We start from the raw sequence: 15,760 nt of genomic DNA on the forward strand, positions 1-15,760 counted from the left end.
TCAGAAAACCTTTAAACAAATTGTCAAACAGAACCTACATCAACACATGTTGTTTGGGAGGGTTACATGAAAATTTCTCCTAGCTCATTCAAAAACAACCTAAAGCATATTCAGTTATCAGCCATGAGTGGAACTTTAAATGGGAATGGCTTCTATGGTCAGATGAAACTAAAACATTAGCTTTTTAGCAGCAAACACTCAAGATGGGTTTGGTAAACACAGAAAAAAAGTACCCCATGTGTACAATGAAATATACTGCTGTGTTTTTTTATGTTGTGGGCCTATATTTCTGCTGGAGGTTCTGGACATCTTGTTAAAATACATAGCATTATGGATTCTATCAAATACCAACAGATAAAAAATCAGTAAGTGACTGACTCTGTTAGAAATCTTATAATGGGCCATGTTTGGATCCTCTAACTGTACAATAACCAAAACACAAACCTCAAAAACAACGCAAAAATGGGTCACTGAGATCAACACCAAGCTTCTGCTAAAGCCATTTCACTCTTCTGACCTGAACCCCACAGAAAATGAGAGGAGTGAACTGAAGAGGAGAAGCAAACAACATGGAGCTGGGAATCAAAAAGGTCTGGAGTGATTCTGGATGAAGGAATGGTCTCTGATCTCTTGTCAGGTGTTTTCTTACCTCATCAGGCATTATAGGAGAAAATTTAGACCTGTTAAACTGGCAAATGGAGGTTTTAAAAAGTAATCAATAAAAGGGTGCCTATAATTGTGGACAATGTGTATTAGAGAAAAACATTTATTTCATAATCATATTTCGCCCCAATTTAAATTCTTATTATCCAAAAAAAGAATACATTTTTGTGAATTTTTTAAATAAAAAATCAAAAGGATTAACAATCCAGATTAATTTTAATAGCCTTATTTGATCATATTTACCAAGGGTGCTAATATTTTTGGCCACGACTATGTAATACAACTTCTAAAAAGTTTTTACTAAAACATACAAACTTACATTTAGTCTACATCATTTCTATCATGTAATATTTATAAATGTATCATTTTATTGTTGAAATATTGCTCATGATAAGTTCAATTCTTATAATGATGAAGTATAACATGTAACTACCATTTAAACATTCCAGTCATTTAAGAAAGAAAAAATCCATATAAATCCCTCATAGAGCAGTCAATGGCAAACAAAAAATATTTAACATTTCATTTTAAAGGTAGGGTAACAGATTTGATCCTGAAACATTTTTTGTTATGCTGGTTAAAAGTCTCCTTACATCCTGATAGCAATCACTGTGTTAAGTTGTTTAAATGTATTTGTAGAAATTTGTGTCATCTGTGAAAGGCGTAGGACCAAAAAAGGTTCAACAAATCATAGATTTCGGTCCGAACGGACGTTTCCATTTTTGTCCCTCATACGTAAGCATAATTTGAATGCCCACCGCGCAGCGAGTCCACGCAGACACCATACGTCATCGGTGCGTTCACGTGCGCTCACCTCCTGCCTGTAAACAGTGAGAACAGCAAACTTTTCTGCTAAATTGACAACCTACACAGGAGGCACAAAACTAAAGGCATCTTTTATAACAACAACAGCAAAAACTGCCTGGATCAGCAAGAGCAAAAACCCAAATGAACATCGGGAACTTTACTGCTTTACCACGAGATGCAAACAGCTGCAGGTCGCAAAGGGTCTGAAAGAGTGGTTGCACAGTTTATTTTGGTAAGGTAGGTACGCGATTTGTTTGTATTGAGATGGATTCAGATATTCTACTTTGATGAAACATTGTGTTGTTTATGAAATTTGTGTTCGTTTACGGATTAGCGTAACGATATAGTTACTACGTCTACACAACCGAACGTGTGCTTAAACTAATTCTGATGTAAACCAGTTGTTTGGTTATTTTGGCAGTGTTATTCGACTTTGTACTGCAAAGTTGTCTCACTGCTGAATGAGACATGCGATGTGACCGTCTGATCTGTGCGTGTTCATGTGTTTTGGAAGAGGCGTGACTTTGGATGGCGGTTTGACTTGAGGGTGGGATCGGGATTTCATTGCTAGGCGGCTACGTTAGCATTTTTCAAAATGTGTTACCCTACCTTTAAGAAAAGTGGTCTTTAAAGGAATAGTCTACTCATTTTCAACATTAAAATATGCTATTACCTTAAAGGCGGAGTCCATGATGTTTGAAAGCCAATGTTGATATTTGAAATCACCTAAACAAACACGCCCCTACCCCAATAGAATCTGGACCTTCTGTTGATAGACCCGCCCGACACATACGCAACCCGGCATTTGATTTGATTTGATTGGCTATAAGTGTGTTTTGGTAGTCGGCCCGTCTTCTTTTCCAAAGCGTTTTTCAAACATCGTGGACTCCGCCTTTAACTAAGAATTGTTGACACATCCCTCCACCATCTGTGCGCACGCACGCAAGCGCTGGAGTGCTCTGCGACGCTTCGATAGCATTTAGCTTAGCCCCATTCATTCAATGGCACCAATCAGAGACAAAGCCCGAAGTGACCAAACACATCAACGTTTTTCCTATTTAGACGAGTGGTTATACGGGCAAGTTTGGTGGTACAGAATGGAACGTGGCGCTTTTCTGAGCGGATTTGGAAGAGGAACTATGTTTTGTGGCGTGGTGGCTCTTTTGGGAGTACTTCGACTCGCCTGTAAAGTCCGCTCCCCTTCTCTCTCTCATAATGGGAGAGGGAGGGTGTTACTGCGCCGAGTCCAAGTACTCCCAAAAGTGCTATTACGCCATAACATGTAGCTCCTCTTTTAAATCCGCTTAGAAAAGCGTTACGTTTTATTTTGTACCACCAAACTTGCTCGTAAAACTACTCGTCTTAAATAGGAAAAACGTTGATGTGTTTGGTCACTTCTAACTTTATCTCTGATTGGTACCATTGAATGAATGGGGCTAAGCTAAATGCTATCGAAGCGTCGCAGCGCGCTCCAGCGTTTACGTGCACGCACACAGATGATAGAGGGATGTATCAACAATTCTTAGTTAAGGTAATAACACATTTTAACATTGAAAATGAGTAGACTATTCCTCTAACTTTCATTGTCATTTGGCACTGTCCAGTATATTGATTATAATCACAATCATCAAAGACCAACCACTCAAAAGTAGTTTTAACAACCGGTATCTCTACAAATGTAAACTACTAGACATCTAGCCTCTTTATGACTTAAAATGCATGTGTTTGGGTATAATCTAGATTTGTTGTTGTTTTTTATGGGTCAGAAGAACAGACAGTAGCTAAGTTTCCATCCACTTGTCAATCAAATTATCTGAAGTTCGGTAAAAAAAAAAACGTATGCGAATAAAGCTGGTGAAAGTGTGTTTCCATCCAACGGCTTAAAAGCGAATAAAAACCTGTACGTAATGATGTCACATGCTGGTTTGCGATCAAATTGGTATATCGAATTGATTTGAGACATTTGAAGGTGTTTCCATTCATTTTCGCACTGAATCGCACAATATTATAGCAAACATTTGCGAACAAAGTTTTGCTAGACTAAATGGATTGCGCCATTTCACAAGTTATAAGTGCTAATTTTGATATTAAATAAAAAAGTAAGGTTGTGTTGTTTTGTTGTCTCTTCAAGTAAAAACACTTGGTGACCCCATACTAACCAAACCTGTTGTTTTTTTACACAGCTAATTGTCAACAATGACATGTGATCCAATTTAAAAATCTAGTAATCCAGATTTGATAGTCTGAAAAAGTGTGTATCTGGATCAGGTTGATCCAATCCTATTTTGCTTTGAAAAACCAGGTTTACCTGATCCTGGATAGCAAAACATGGGATTTCCAAATCTGGATAGTTTTGATCCTGATTTAAATTTTTGAAAAACTGGCCCCAGTTTCTAACCCGATTTCTGTGTCAATGGTGGATTTCCCCAAACTTAAAGGAATGAGACCCTTTTACTAGACGCACTGAGACCATCACAATGATACCAATATGAATGGTTACACACTTGTACACTTGATTAAAGTGGGTAACCTTCAAGTGGCTTTGATTATCTCTAGTTCAGCATGTAAGGGGGGGGAGTCAAACAGATGCAAGTAATCTTGGTTAGGTGACTCTTCTGTGGCTGTAAAGTGGGGTGGTTGTCTTTGAGGTAGATCTTTGAGAAAGTTTTCAGATGTTGACTTTCATCAGAATTCAGTGTCTTTAAGAAAATGGTTCTCTGTGGGTTTAGCCATTTGGTGTTGGTCTTTAGCTCTCTGTGGACATTTGAATCAGACAGGTTTAATTCCAGTTTTGATGTGATGCCCATGTTCATGCTGCCATATTGATGACTGCCCAGCGACAACTGAACGCTTTCTTTGTACACATGCAACTCTTTTAAATTCTTTAATAATAATCCTCATAATGACAATTCATGTACAGCTGTTTTGAATAAGCGCTATATAAATGAAATCAATTTGACATGCTTCTATGGTGTGTTTACATGCGCTGTCAATACAGTTTTGTGTGCTGTAGTGCCACCTGGGATCGCTCCCGGAAAGAAGACCTACTGTAGTAACATTCCCAAAAAACCCTCTGTGAACAAAACGCAGGGGGCGTGCCATAGTGAGGATGCTCATGTCATTGCAACAATAACGTTATGGTTCAGCTCTTTAAAATTAGGTATTTACATACAGATCTACATTCACGACGAGAAATGTTTGCAAACTGGAATGAAGCATGAATCAGAGAGCTTGTCACTATCAGCGCTGAAGCAAATATCATTCACCAGCATAGAAAAGCGGGTCATGTGCTCATATGAGCTTATAATAAAGAAAAATGTCTGCAAATCATTGCAAGACATATCGTTCAGCTCTTTTAAATGCACAATAACATTCCAATGAGAAAAGTCTGCAAACTGGAATGAAACAGAGATCAGAGAGCTCGTCAAATATCCCCCCTGAAGCTGAGATCATTCACTAGCATGACAGAACGGCACGTCACATGCTTTTTTATAGGGTTAACAAACAAAAATGCATCAAAAATCGAACGATCCCGGACAAATCCCGGATGCATTTCCCATTATCTCTGTGTGAATTGGGCTTATGATGATTTCAGTGTAGTTTGTTGTTCAGTATGTTTCTTCTGATGCTTCTGAAGACTTCCAGAATGAGAAAATCTCTTTTCACAGATCAAGCAGATATAAGGTTTTTCACCTGTATGAGTTCTCTGGTGTGACACTAAATAATCACGTAGATTAAAACTTTTACCACAAACATCACAGTGATAAGGCTTCTCTCCAGTGTGAATTTTCTGATGCACTCTAAAATAAGATGGATCAGAGAAGCTCTTTCCACAATAAGAGCACACGTAAGGTTTCTCTCCAGTATGAACTCTCTGATGAACAGTGAATTGAGATGGATCAGAGAAGCTCTTTCCACAATGAGTGCACAAGTAAGGTTTCTCCCCAGTGTGAACTCTCTCATGGATTTTTAAGGAACGTGACTCAGTAAACGTCTTCTCACACTGAGAGCATTTGTAAGGTTTTTCACCTGTATGAGTTCTCTGATGTTTCACTAAATGTTCACGTTGACTAAAACTCTTCCCACAAACATTACAGTGATGAGATTTCTCTCCAGTGTGAACTCTCTGATGAACTCGGACATGAGATGGATCAGTGAAGCTCTTTCCACATTGAGAGCAGGCGTAAGGTTTCTCTCCAGTATGAAGTCGTTCATGGATTTTTAAGGAACGTGACTCAGTAAATGTCTTCTCACACTGAGAGCATTTGTAAGGTTTTTCTCCTGTATGAGTTCTCTGGTGTGAAACTAAATGTTTACGTTGACTAAAACTCTTCCCACAAACATTACATTGATGAGGTTTCTCTCCAGTGTGAATTCTTTCGTGGACTTTTAAGAAAGATGAATGAGCAAACTTCTTCCCACATTGAGAGCATTTGTAAGGTTTTTCACCTGTATGAGTTCTCTGATGTGAAACTAAATTGAGACGATGATTAAAACTCTTCCCACAAACACTACAGAGATAAGGTTTCTCTCCTGTGTGAATTCTCTCATGGACTTTTAAGTGGCCTGCTTGAGAAAACATTTTACCACACTGAGAGCATTTGTAAGGTCTTTCTCCTTTATGAATTCTCTGGTGCTTTAGAAAGTTTGACTTTTGACTAAAACTCTTCCTGCAAAGAGTACACTGAAAAGGCTTCTCTCCAGTGTGAACTCTCTGATGGACACTGAATTGAGATGGATCAGAGAAGCTCTTACCACAGTGAGAGCAGTGGTAAGGTTTTTCTCCAGTATGAAGTCTCTGATGGACACTGAAATGGGATGGATCAGAGAAGCTCTTACCACAGTGAGAACAGACGTAAGGTTTCTCTCCAGTGTGAACTCTCTGATGGACTCTGAATTGAGATGGATCAGAGAAGCTCTTACCACAGTGAGAGCAGTGGTATGGTTTCTCTCCGGTGTGAACCCTCTCATGGACTTTTAAGGAACGTGACTCAGTAAACGTCTTCTCACACTGAGAGCATTTGTAAGGTTTTTCACCTGTATGAATTCTCTGGTGTCTCACTAAATGTTCACGTTGACGAAAACTCTTCCCACAAACACTACAGTGATGAAGTTTCTCTCCGGTGTGAACTCTCTCATGGACTTTTAAGTGGCCTGCTTGAGTAAACATCTTCTCACAATGAGAGCATTTGTAAGGTTTTTCACCTGTATGAGTTCTCTGATGTGAAACTAAATGGTGACGTTGATTAAAACTCTTCCCACAAACACTACAGTGATGAGGTTTTTCTCCAGTGTGAATTCTCTCATGGACTATCAGATGAGATTTCTGATGGAAACGTTTATCACAGTGTGAACATTGAAAGGGTTTTTCTTCAGTGTGTAGTGTTTGGTGTGACTTTAGATATGGTCTCTCATTGGTGTGTTTCTTCAGATGATGCTTCTGTTCTGTGTGTTTTCTCTCTAAATGTCTCTTTGAGCTGAAAGTCTCTCCACCGGTGATGCACGAAAGTGCTGTCAGTCGCTCTTTTGATGTTGAGGACGTTATTTCTCCGTCCAAACATAATTTAGTCGTTGCATCTGAAAGAAACATGAAACAAATAAATTCACTTTTATTTACACAAAGAAGGATTTATTCTGTATCTTTTTCTACCCTGCAAGCAAGCCTATGATAGCCCTTTATGGGCATAGCCTTAGGGCCCCAAGCAGGTTTTGCTCATTGGCAAAACATTGGCCCCTTAGCACTGGCCTTGCATGGGCAGCCCTCATACAGCAAAATCCCCAGAGTTAAATAAACACTGCTGGATGTATATATTGTCCCAATCTTACAGCGTGTTAAAAAGTAACACTGAAGCAGAATTAAAAGCTCTGTTATCTCTCTCTGAAACATAAAATTGCATTTTATATCTTACTTGTATAGTTGTTTTCTTAACTTAAGTTTAGATGTTGACTGTTTCATTTAAAGTCACGATTATGGTGATCGGTGTTTGTTTTAGTTTAACTTGACTAAGAATTTATAGTCTGCCTTGACACAGATTCCAGTTCAACTTTGCTGTTAAAACAAGTTCATCCCTCTTAAAAGCTTTATTATTATAGAGGTTATTTCAGTGCAAGCAATACAATAATATAACCTGAAGTGATACTTTCGTAATAGTAGTTCCCGTTTTATTTTACACATTTTACATTTTTATTTTATTATATTTAATTTATTTTATTTTATTAAAATCACATTTATTTTCTTTAAATTGTTATTTTAAATTCTCATGTATCTTTGTTTTATTGTAATTTATTGTGTGTGTGTCTTATTTTTTTCTCTAATATATTTTTTTCTCATTTCTATGTAAAGCACTTTGAATGACATGTGTATGAAATGTGCTATACAAATAAACTTGCCTGCTTTGGCACGAGAGAGCTTACACTCTTCCTAAAATCTGAGCTTGAAATTCACAATCCACAATCGCCTCAATTACTTTTCACACTGGCTTATGGAACTGCCAATCTGCTGTAAACAATGCAGATTTCATTACAGCTATTGCTTCACATTCTGGTCTTTATATTCTAGCACTTACTGAGACCTGGATCAAACCAGAGGACACCGCCACTCCCGCCGCCCTCTCTAACAATAACACTTTTTCACACAGCCCTCACACTACAGGGAGGGGTGGAGGGACCGGTCATTTCAAACGACTGGAAATTCCAATAGCTTACACCCTCATGTGACAGCAGCTCTTTCGAGTTGCATGCTGTTACGATCATCCGCCCTACTAAAATCCATCTTTTAGCTATCTAATGCCCCCCACATCAACTTTGACATTTCCTGGAGGACTTGGATGTACTTCTGTCTTCATTCCCAAAGGATGGTACTCCTCAAGTAGTACTTCGAGACTTCAACATCCTCCTTGAGACATCACTGGCAGCTGACTTCCACACCCTGACTGCATTTTTTGACCTCAAGCAAGTCCCCACTTCACCAACCCACACTGCCCTACAAAGCCAAAGCGCAGTAACTACGCATTGGGTCAAAATTGAGTTAAGGGTTGAAATGGGCTTTGTGAGATCGGTTGTGTCTTGTGACAAAGTCTCCTGGTTCAATTTTGTCCCAATTTTGTGTGCCAAAATTGCAGTAACATGTTTGACTGGCTGGTGTAAAAAAACTTTAAAGGGCATTTTTCTCGATTTCAGTGTTTGGTTACTGCACTTAGCCTTTGTAGGGCAGCACAGGTATAATAATCTTTTAGATCTCATATACACACACTGCTGCTCCACACATCACACCCAGGTTACCCTGCTACACACATCTACTCACTTCCTCACTGATCACATCACTTATCCCCCCAGTCACTGCACACAATCCCCCACTGGTCATGTTATGGTGCAACCTACATACGCTCCCCCCTGCTTCTTTCTTTGTGAAGTAAAAAACACTATCAGCAGTCAGTTCTCTGCGCCACCGCCTCTTGCTCATGCTCAAACTCCTGATGCATGCTCGCTCCCATCTTTCTCTTTCATATCTGAAGTGGACTTTTCCAAGATCTTTTCTTCAAACCACCCGACTAACCACCCACTTATGGCGCTTTTCCATTGCATAGTACCCCACGGTTTAGTTTAGTTTGGGTCGGGTCAGCTCACCTCACCTCCCTTTGGCTTGGTTAGCTTTTCCATTGATTTCGCAGTGGGAGGGATTATAGGCGTGTCGTTATATTTTCGCTGCCTGCTGCTGTATCATACAAGTGAGAGCGTCGTTGGAATGCTAAACATCCCCATACATTGATTTATTTCTCAGTCCGCCACAAAATTCAAATTGACCACCACAAAGATGTTTGCACATTGTGTTTATCACTACCTCTGTATCACATGACAGTTTCTGTATAAACACCGGTGGCGTCGTCAGTCGACGTGCTCCGCTGAGCCTCAATTAAGTTGCATATACACATTGCTAATGTGCCGATAAAAACTGCAAGTCTGGAAAAAACTGGTATGGCATTCCTCGTTCTCAACCTGTGGATGTTTTTCATCGCTTAAAGGGTGTTTGGGAACTTAAAGCAGAGCACAGATGACAACATGTTTACTCGAGACAGTGCAAGCTAGCACTAAGGTAAAGCTCCCAAAAGTAAGCTGACCCAACCAAAACTAAACCAAACCATAGGGTATTATGCAATGGAAAAGCACCATTAGATTCCATACCCATAGATTCCATACCTTCAGGCAATTTCTTCATTGGTTATCCCGAAGTGGTGACACATCTGAACCCCAATGTCTCAGTACCTGGGTACCACAAGGCTCGGGGTACCTCAAGGCTCAGTGCTCAGACCACTGCTCTTTTCTATATATAGGACATCCTTGCGTTCTCTCATTCGTAAACATGGCTTTTCTTACCACTGCTATGCGGATGACACACAACTCTACTTGCCGTTTCAGCTTAACAATCCCACGGTTTCTGCCCACATCTCAGCATACCTGAGTGACATTTCACTCTGGATGAAGGATCATCATCTCCAGCTGAACCTTGCTAAGACAGAACTGCTTATCATATTGTCTGACCCAAAGATTCATCACAATCTTTCCATTCAACTAAGTTCTTCGACCATTACACCTTCCAGGAATGCCAAAAACCTGGGAGTGGTCATAGATGATCAGTTTCACAAAGTATCAGTTTCAGCCAGCACTGCCCTCTCTTGTAGATTTATCCTCTACAACATTAGTAAAATTAGACCTTTCCTATCTGTGCATGCTACACAAGTCCTAGCCCAGGCTCTTGTCCTTTCCAAACTGGCCTACTGCAATGCATTACTGGCCGGACTCCCAGCCTGCACATTTTAACCCCTATAGATTATCCAAAATGTTGCGGCAAGAGTGGTCTTCAATGATCCGAAGAGAGTGCATGTCAATCCTCTCTTTGTCAGGTTACACTGGCTTCCATAGCAGCTTGCAACAAATTCAAAGCTCTGCTCTTGGCCTGGGTGAGCACCCTCTTACCTTCTAGATCTGCCGCAGAGTGACGGCTTGTGGTGCCATCCCAAGAAGGGAAAAAAATCACTATCGCGTACCATATTTGGTTTTCTTTCTCATCTGTGGAATGATCTACCGGTTGCGATAAGATCTGCACAAAAACTGTGAGACAGAGGTTTAGTGATAAACGCGATGGATGTGCAAACATTTACTTGTGGGGATCAATTTTGATTTTGTGGCAGACTTAAAAATAAATTAATAAAGTTTAACATGTTATAATAAATTATGTGTGAGATATTTTGAGCTAAAACAGACTAAAGATTTATTTTACATATTTAGACATTTCAGTTGAAATCAGAATGTTAAAAAAATAACCCTAACAACTAATACTTTCTTCTTCTTTCAATTCTTTTAAAATAACAAAGATAACAAATGCACTTTCAATAGAAAAATATCTCTCACCTATAATATCTGAGCATATTTAAAGTACAAACCTTGTCAGCAAACTATGACGCAAAATAATAATAATCGTTCATTAATGGTTATCGATGGCAATTGTTAAATTAACCGAGGTTTTGATTTTAGGTTAAATCGTCCAGCCCTACCCCTTGATAAATGGATGATTTATAGCTATCTGTCCAGAGCAAGAAAAACAAAAAGCGGCATGAAGGTGAAAAACAATATAATGTTATAAATTCCTATTTAGTCTTGACTAACCATTAGGGTGGTCCTTATAATGGCTCAAATTAGTTTTTTATGTTCAACTCTAACCCCCAAAATGTTTTAGGATATCAATAAAAACATTGTTCCTACAATATCTAGAGGTTGCTCAATGCCTTTGAATATTTCCGAAATAACATAATTTAGCAAAAACTGTACATATTAAAAACTGTTCCAGTTATTTCAGTCTCTTCTGATCCAAGTAACCACATAGCGGGCTTGCTTCATGTTGTTTCAGCCATTGTCTCTGTGAATATTTTCTATTGTGCTTCATTCACATTGAAGCTTTCTTGCTTGAAAGACATATCACAACTAAAACAGGAGTTTTAATTGCATGGAGTATGTTCAAATAAGTCCATTGCTGCCATAAGTATATATTATAAAACAATTTTACATGCTGGCACAAAGTATCACATAATACTCAAACGTGTTAAACTTCAAAGGTCTTAAGCAACCTCTAAATATTAATTTTGAAAAATTTTGAAAAATTTATTTATTCAAACATATTGGTGGGGTGAGAGCATGAACTTTTTAAAGTTAAAAAATAAGGACCACCCTACTAACCATGCAATGGATTTATAACAAATACTCCAGTCCAAATCCCCAGATTTAATATTAGTCCAGTGTGTGTTTTTAGAAATGCTTGTACGCATTAATAATCAAAATATTTCATACATGCTTAAGAAATAAACACATTTATTCACACAAAATGTTGTGTGACTCATGTTAGCGTTTAAAACAATGCACATTACGTCTAAAGTTTGCATATTTGTATAATTATTCATGTATTTTGGTATGTTTACCTCTGGGCAGGGCTCCCGCAGGTTTCACCAAGTCAAATTTAAGACTTTTTAAGACCTTTTTAAGACCATTATGAGTGAAATTTAAGACCAAAGCGGCACAATGATCTCAGAAATTCTCAAAACATTATATTTTTATTATATCTTTGTTTATTTTATTTTTTAATTTTTTTTGACAAATAAAATCCACTAATATGGGAAGATCAGTATGGTCAGCTGCTGATAGGTGCCTTGTTAACATGTTTTACACTTTCTCCACCCATACGTTATGTGCATAAATATGCGCTATACCGCCATCGCATTTATTCCCCTCTCTAATTACACAATAATTAAATGAAAAGGAAATTTACTATTAAAAGGCTGTTCGTGGTTTGTTGTTTGTGGCAAACAATGCCGTTTCTAAATCCGAAGGCTGTAGCCTCCAGAGGTCGCATTTGTAGCCTGCATATGAAAACTGTGTAACACTAAAGTTGACTCATTGTTGATGGCGCGGGACTTGACGGCCTGACTGTTTAAGTTGATTTTCAATAAAGCAGTGTTGATTTTTTCACTTCTGGGTCCTCTGTTTCAGAACCTTGCAAATGCTCTGGTAAGCCACGGGCTAGTTGGTTAAATTAACACAGAAAAGGTTTTTCTCGCCAAACCTACAGTATACAGTCGGATCACAACACCTGAAATATAGCTTATAGCATGAATTGCGTGGATTATAATAGCCTACATTTGTATTCTCTTTAAAAAATAATGATTAAAAACTGGATTGAAGAGACATTCAGTGACACGCAAAGTGCAGAACTCTTCTTTTTAGAGGCCCACCCAACAAATACATTCTTCCTCCGTCACTGATTAGTTCTACAGCATTTTAATTTACCATTTTATTTTTTTCGGACAACCTTTTCGGGTATAAATGGAGGTAAGAAATTTAAGACTTGGGTTAATTAAATTTAAGACCTAGGGTGAAAATCTGGCCATTTTTAAGACTTTTTATGGCCTTAAATTTAACTTTCTAAATTTCAGACTTTTTAAGACCCCGCGGGAACCCTGCTGGTGTCTGATCATGCCTTAGTTTTAAAGCAAATTGGAAAATTTGTTGAGTTATATTGTTTGTTATAGTTTTTCAGCTATTTTGTTTTATTTTATACATAATTTTCTTTTTAGTAAAACAAAAGTTTTTTTATGAATGCACTGACAGTACTTAGGACATCCAGAAGTACAGGATCGGCTCTGAACTAATTGTTAATTGAAAATTAAATTCAAAACCCTTATTCATTTAATAGTTACATAAACAATTTGGCCCAATGGATAAGGGATTAACTGAGGAGACATACCTGGAGGAATAAAACCATTATCATCATGATTGTCTTCATAACCATCTTCTGTTGGTTCAGTTTTTATTTCTGTTGGTTCAGTTTTTATTTCTGTAGGTTCAGTTTTTATTTCTGTGGGTTCAGTTTTGATCTTCATCATGAGGTTTGTGCAGTCGATGAGTTTGACTGAACACATCTTGAGTTTGGTCTGCTGCTGTTCTCCAGCGTTACAAACAGAATCCAGAGACTCTGTGGAGGTTTGATTAGTAGATTCATCATCCTGTAAGTCCTGATTACTGTCACACACTGTAGTGTCCTGAGCGTCTGTGTGCTTTGACTCAGTATAACAGAGTAAAGTCAGACTGAGCTCGGAGTCCTGTGTGGAAGATTCACAACAAACACACACAGAGTAAGATTAGAAATGATTTGATGTTGTCTGATTCAGGTAAAGGATGTTTAAGCTGTACAAACCTCTCTCTTCAGTCCTTCATCTCCTCTTAACCTCAGCTTTGTCTCCAGTAACGCCACCTCTTTCTTCAGCTGAGAGATTTCTGTGATAAAATCATCAATATCCAACATGGACAGATCAGTTCCTACTGATTTACAGCACATCACATCCATCATCAACACAAGACTCTGTTTACACTCAATAAAACACTCAAGAGAGAAAAACACTGATGATACACAAACACATCACAGGCGAGCTCTTTCTTTCTTTCTTTAGTGGGTTTATTGGCGGATTAAAGAGCTGCAGAGCGCCTCCTGCTGTACTGGAGAGAGAAGACACTCAACACTTTATTCATCTGTCATTCTTCTTCTTCTTTGTTTTTGGTCCTGCTACTGTATCGAAGCATGCAGCATGGAAAGATCTACTAGCAGATATAAATAAGGGGAAACAAATTAATAAATAACATAAATACTATCATACATCTCTATATTTTTCAGATATTCCACAACAGCTTCTTGAGTATTTTATCCCCTTCTCCCGTTGTTCCCAAAAACATTCAAGGTTCCATTTTCTTCTTGTCTGACTTCTTTTGCTTTAATAAAATCCTTTCTTCACTATATTTCCGACATTGCAACAGTAATTGTTCTACGTTTTTTGTCATCTGATTTACTTTTACCTAATAAAACAATGTTTTATCCTGTATGGTCAAACTTCAGTCTGGTTAAAACAGACTCCTCTTTTCTATTCTGTCCATTCACACCCTGTGCATTAATACATTTCTGTATACTATAATATTTTCTTCCACTTTTATCAATGTCCCATATGTTCTGCAATTTCTTCATCACTTCTTTTTTAATGATTGCTTTAGCTTGTCCTTTACCAAATGGAATATTTATAATGTTTTTTATACAGGTGTTTTTTTGCTATTTGGTCTGCTTTTGCCTTTTGATCTGTCATTCATTACTCGAGAAGGAACTTAAACTGCACTAATACAAAGCTTAAAGACTACAAAGAGTTAAATAAGAGGTCATTTGCAAACTTGCAAAGTAGTTTATCAAGGTTAGCCAAATTATTTTAGTCAACAAAGTGTTCAGATTATTTTGTCTAGTGCCTGTATAACACCTAAGGAGTAGGGCATTTTTCACAGTGCAATGCATCTCGAAACAGAACAATAACACAGATATTTTTTAAGATGTCAGTTCAAGGTGTTTTGGGCTAAGACAGCTTTAGTCTGGGAAACATGCACATGAACATTTCTTTATTTTAAAGCAAAATCTTTGCTGATGCTGTTTTAGTACAGTAATAAACTGTTGTTGTAAATTATGTGATGTAGAAATACAATTGAATGTAGCTGGGAAATGTATTTTTTAAACTGCAATAGTAAAACACAATCTGGGTTAAACACAAACACTTGTAAATCATTTCCCAAAAACATGAGGATGCCCTGATAAGATCTGTGGATGTCACTTCACTTCAACAGTGTGTGAAATATTTAATAGTAAGTGGTTCGTCAGACCAAATAAATGAACGATACGCCTGGTTGAGGATATGTCAAACTTACTTTTAATAGTAAAAAATGAAAGAGAAATGTTACCTGATGATGAGAAACACAGCGATCGTGTGAAAATCTGTTTACAGATTCCCAGAATTCTCTGGCACCTTCCTTCACATACCCATAGTTTTACCGAATGGTGTTTGTTTGTTAATTTATTTATCTATCATTACATAAGTTTGCTGTATCTTTAATTTTTGTGTGAAGATACATTTCATTTACATACAAAAGATAATTTGTGTGGGAGACCTGGGTGTCTCAGTTTCTAACCCAATTTTTATGTCAATGGTGGATTTTACCTGACGCACTGCGGCCAAATATTTATGGTTAGACATTTGTACAATTTGATTAAAGTGGGTAAACATTAGGTGAGATTTGATCACCTATACAGTCCAGCATGAGAGAGAGAGAGCGAGAGAGAGAGAGCGAGAGAGAGCGAGACAGAGAAACACTATAATCTTGGTGAGGTGACTCTTCTGTGGCTGTAAAATGGAGTGGTTGTCTTTGAGGTAAATGTGAA

The 15,760-nt window shown here is 37.9% G+C and overlaps 1 protein-coding gene and 1 pseudogene across 1 annotated transcript in view; both read right to left on the reverse strand.

The window, feature by feature from the left end:
• The window catches only part of LOC129445207 (uncharacterized), a 28,395-nt gene extending 14,438 nt beyond the window's left edge, over nt 1-13,957 (reverse strand). Inside the window, exons 1-3 of the mRNA XM_073860009.1 lie at nt 13,712-13,957; nt 13,262-13,616; nt 5,054-7,047 (exon numbers count right to left, since the gene is read on the reverse strand). Coding sequence (XP_073716110.1) covers nt 5,054-7,047; nt 13,262-13,616; nt 13,712-13,864 — 2,502 coding nt within the window. The 5' untranslated portion in view covers nt 13,865-13,957. The remainder of the gene's footprint in view (nt 1-5,053; nt 7,048-13,261; nt 13,617-13,711) is intronic.
• Nucleotides 1-15,760, reverse strand: part of LOC129445206 (uncharacterized) — a 76,536-nt pseudogene that overhangs the window by 40,377 nt on the left and 20,399 nt on the right.

This window comes from Misgurnus anguillicaudatus, chromosome 3, assembly GCF_027580225.2.
Source record: "Misgurnus anguillicaudatus chromosome 3, ASM2758022v2, whole genome shotgun sequence".
NCBI classification, from domain to species: Eukaryota; Metazoa; Chordata; class Actinopteri; order Cypriniformes; family Cobitidae; genus Misgurnus; species Misgurnus anguillicaudatus.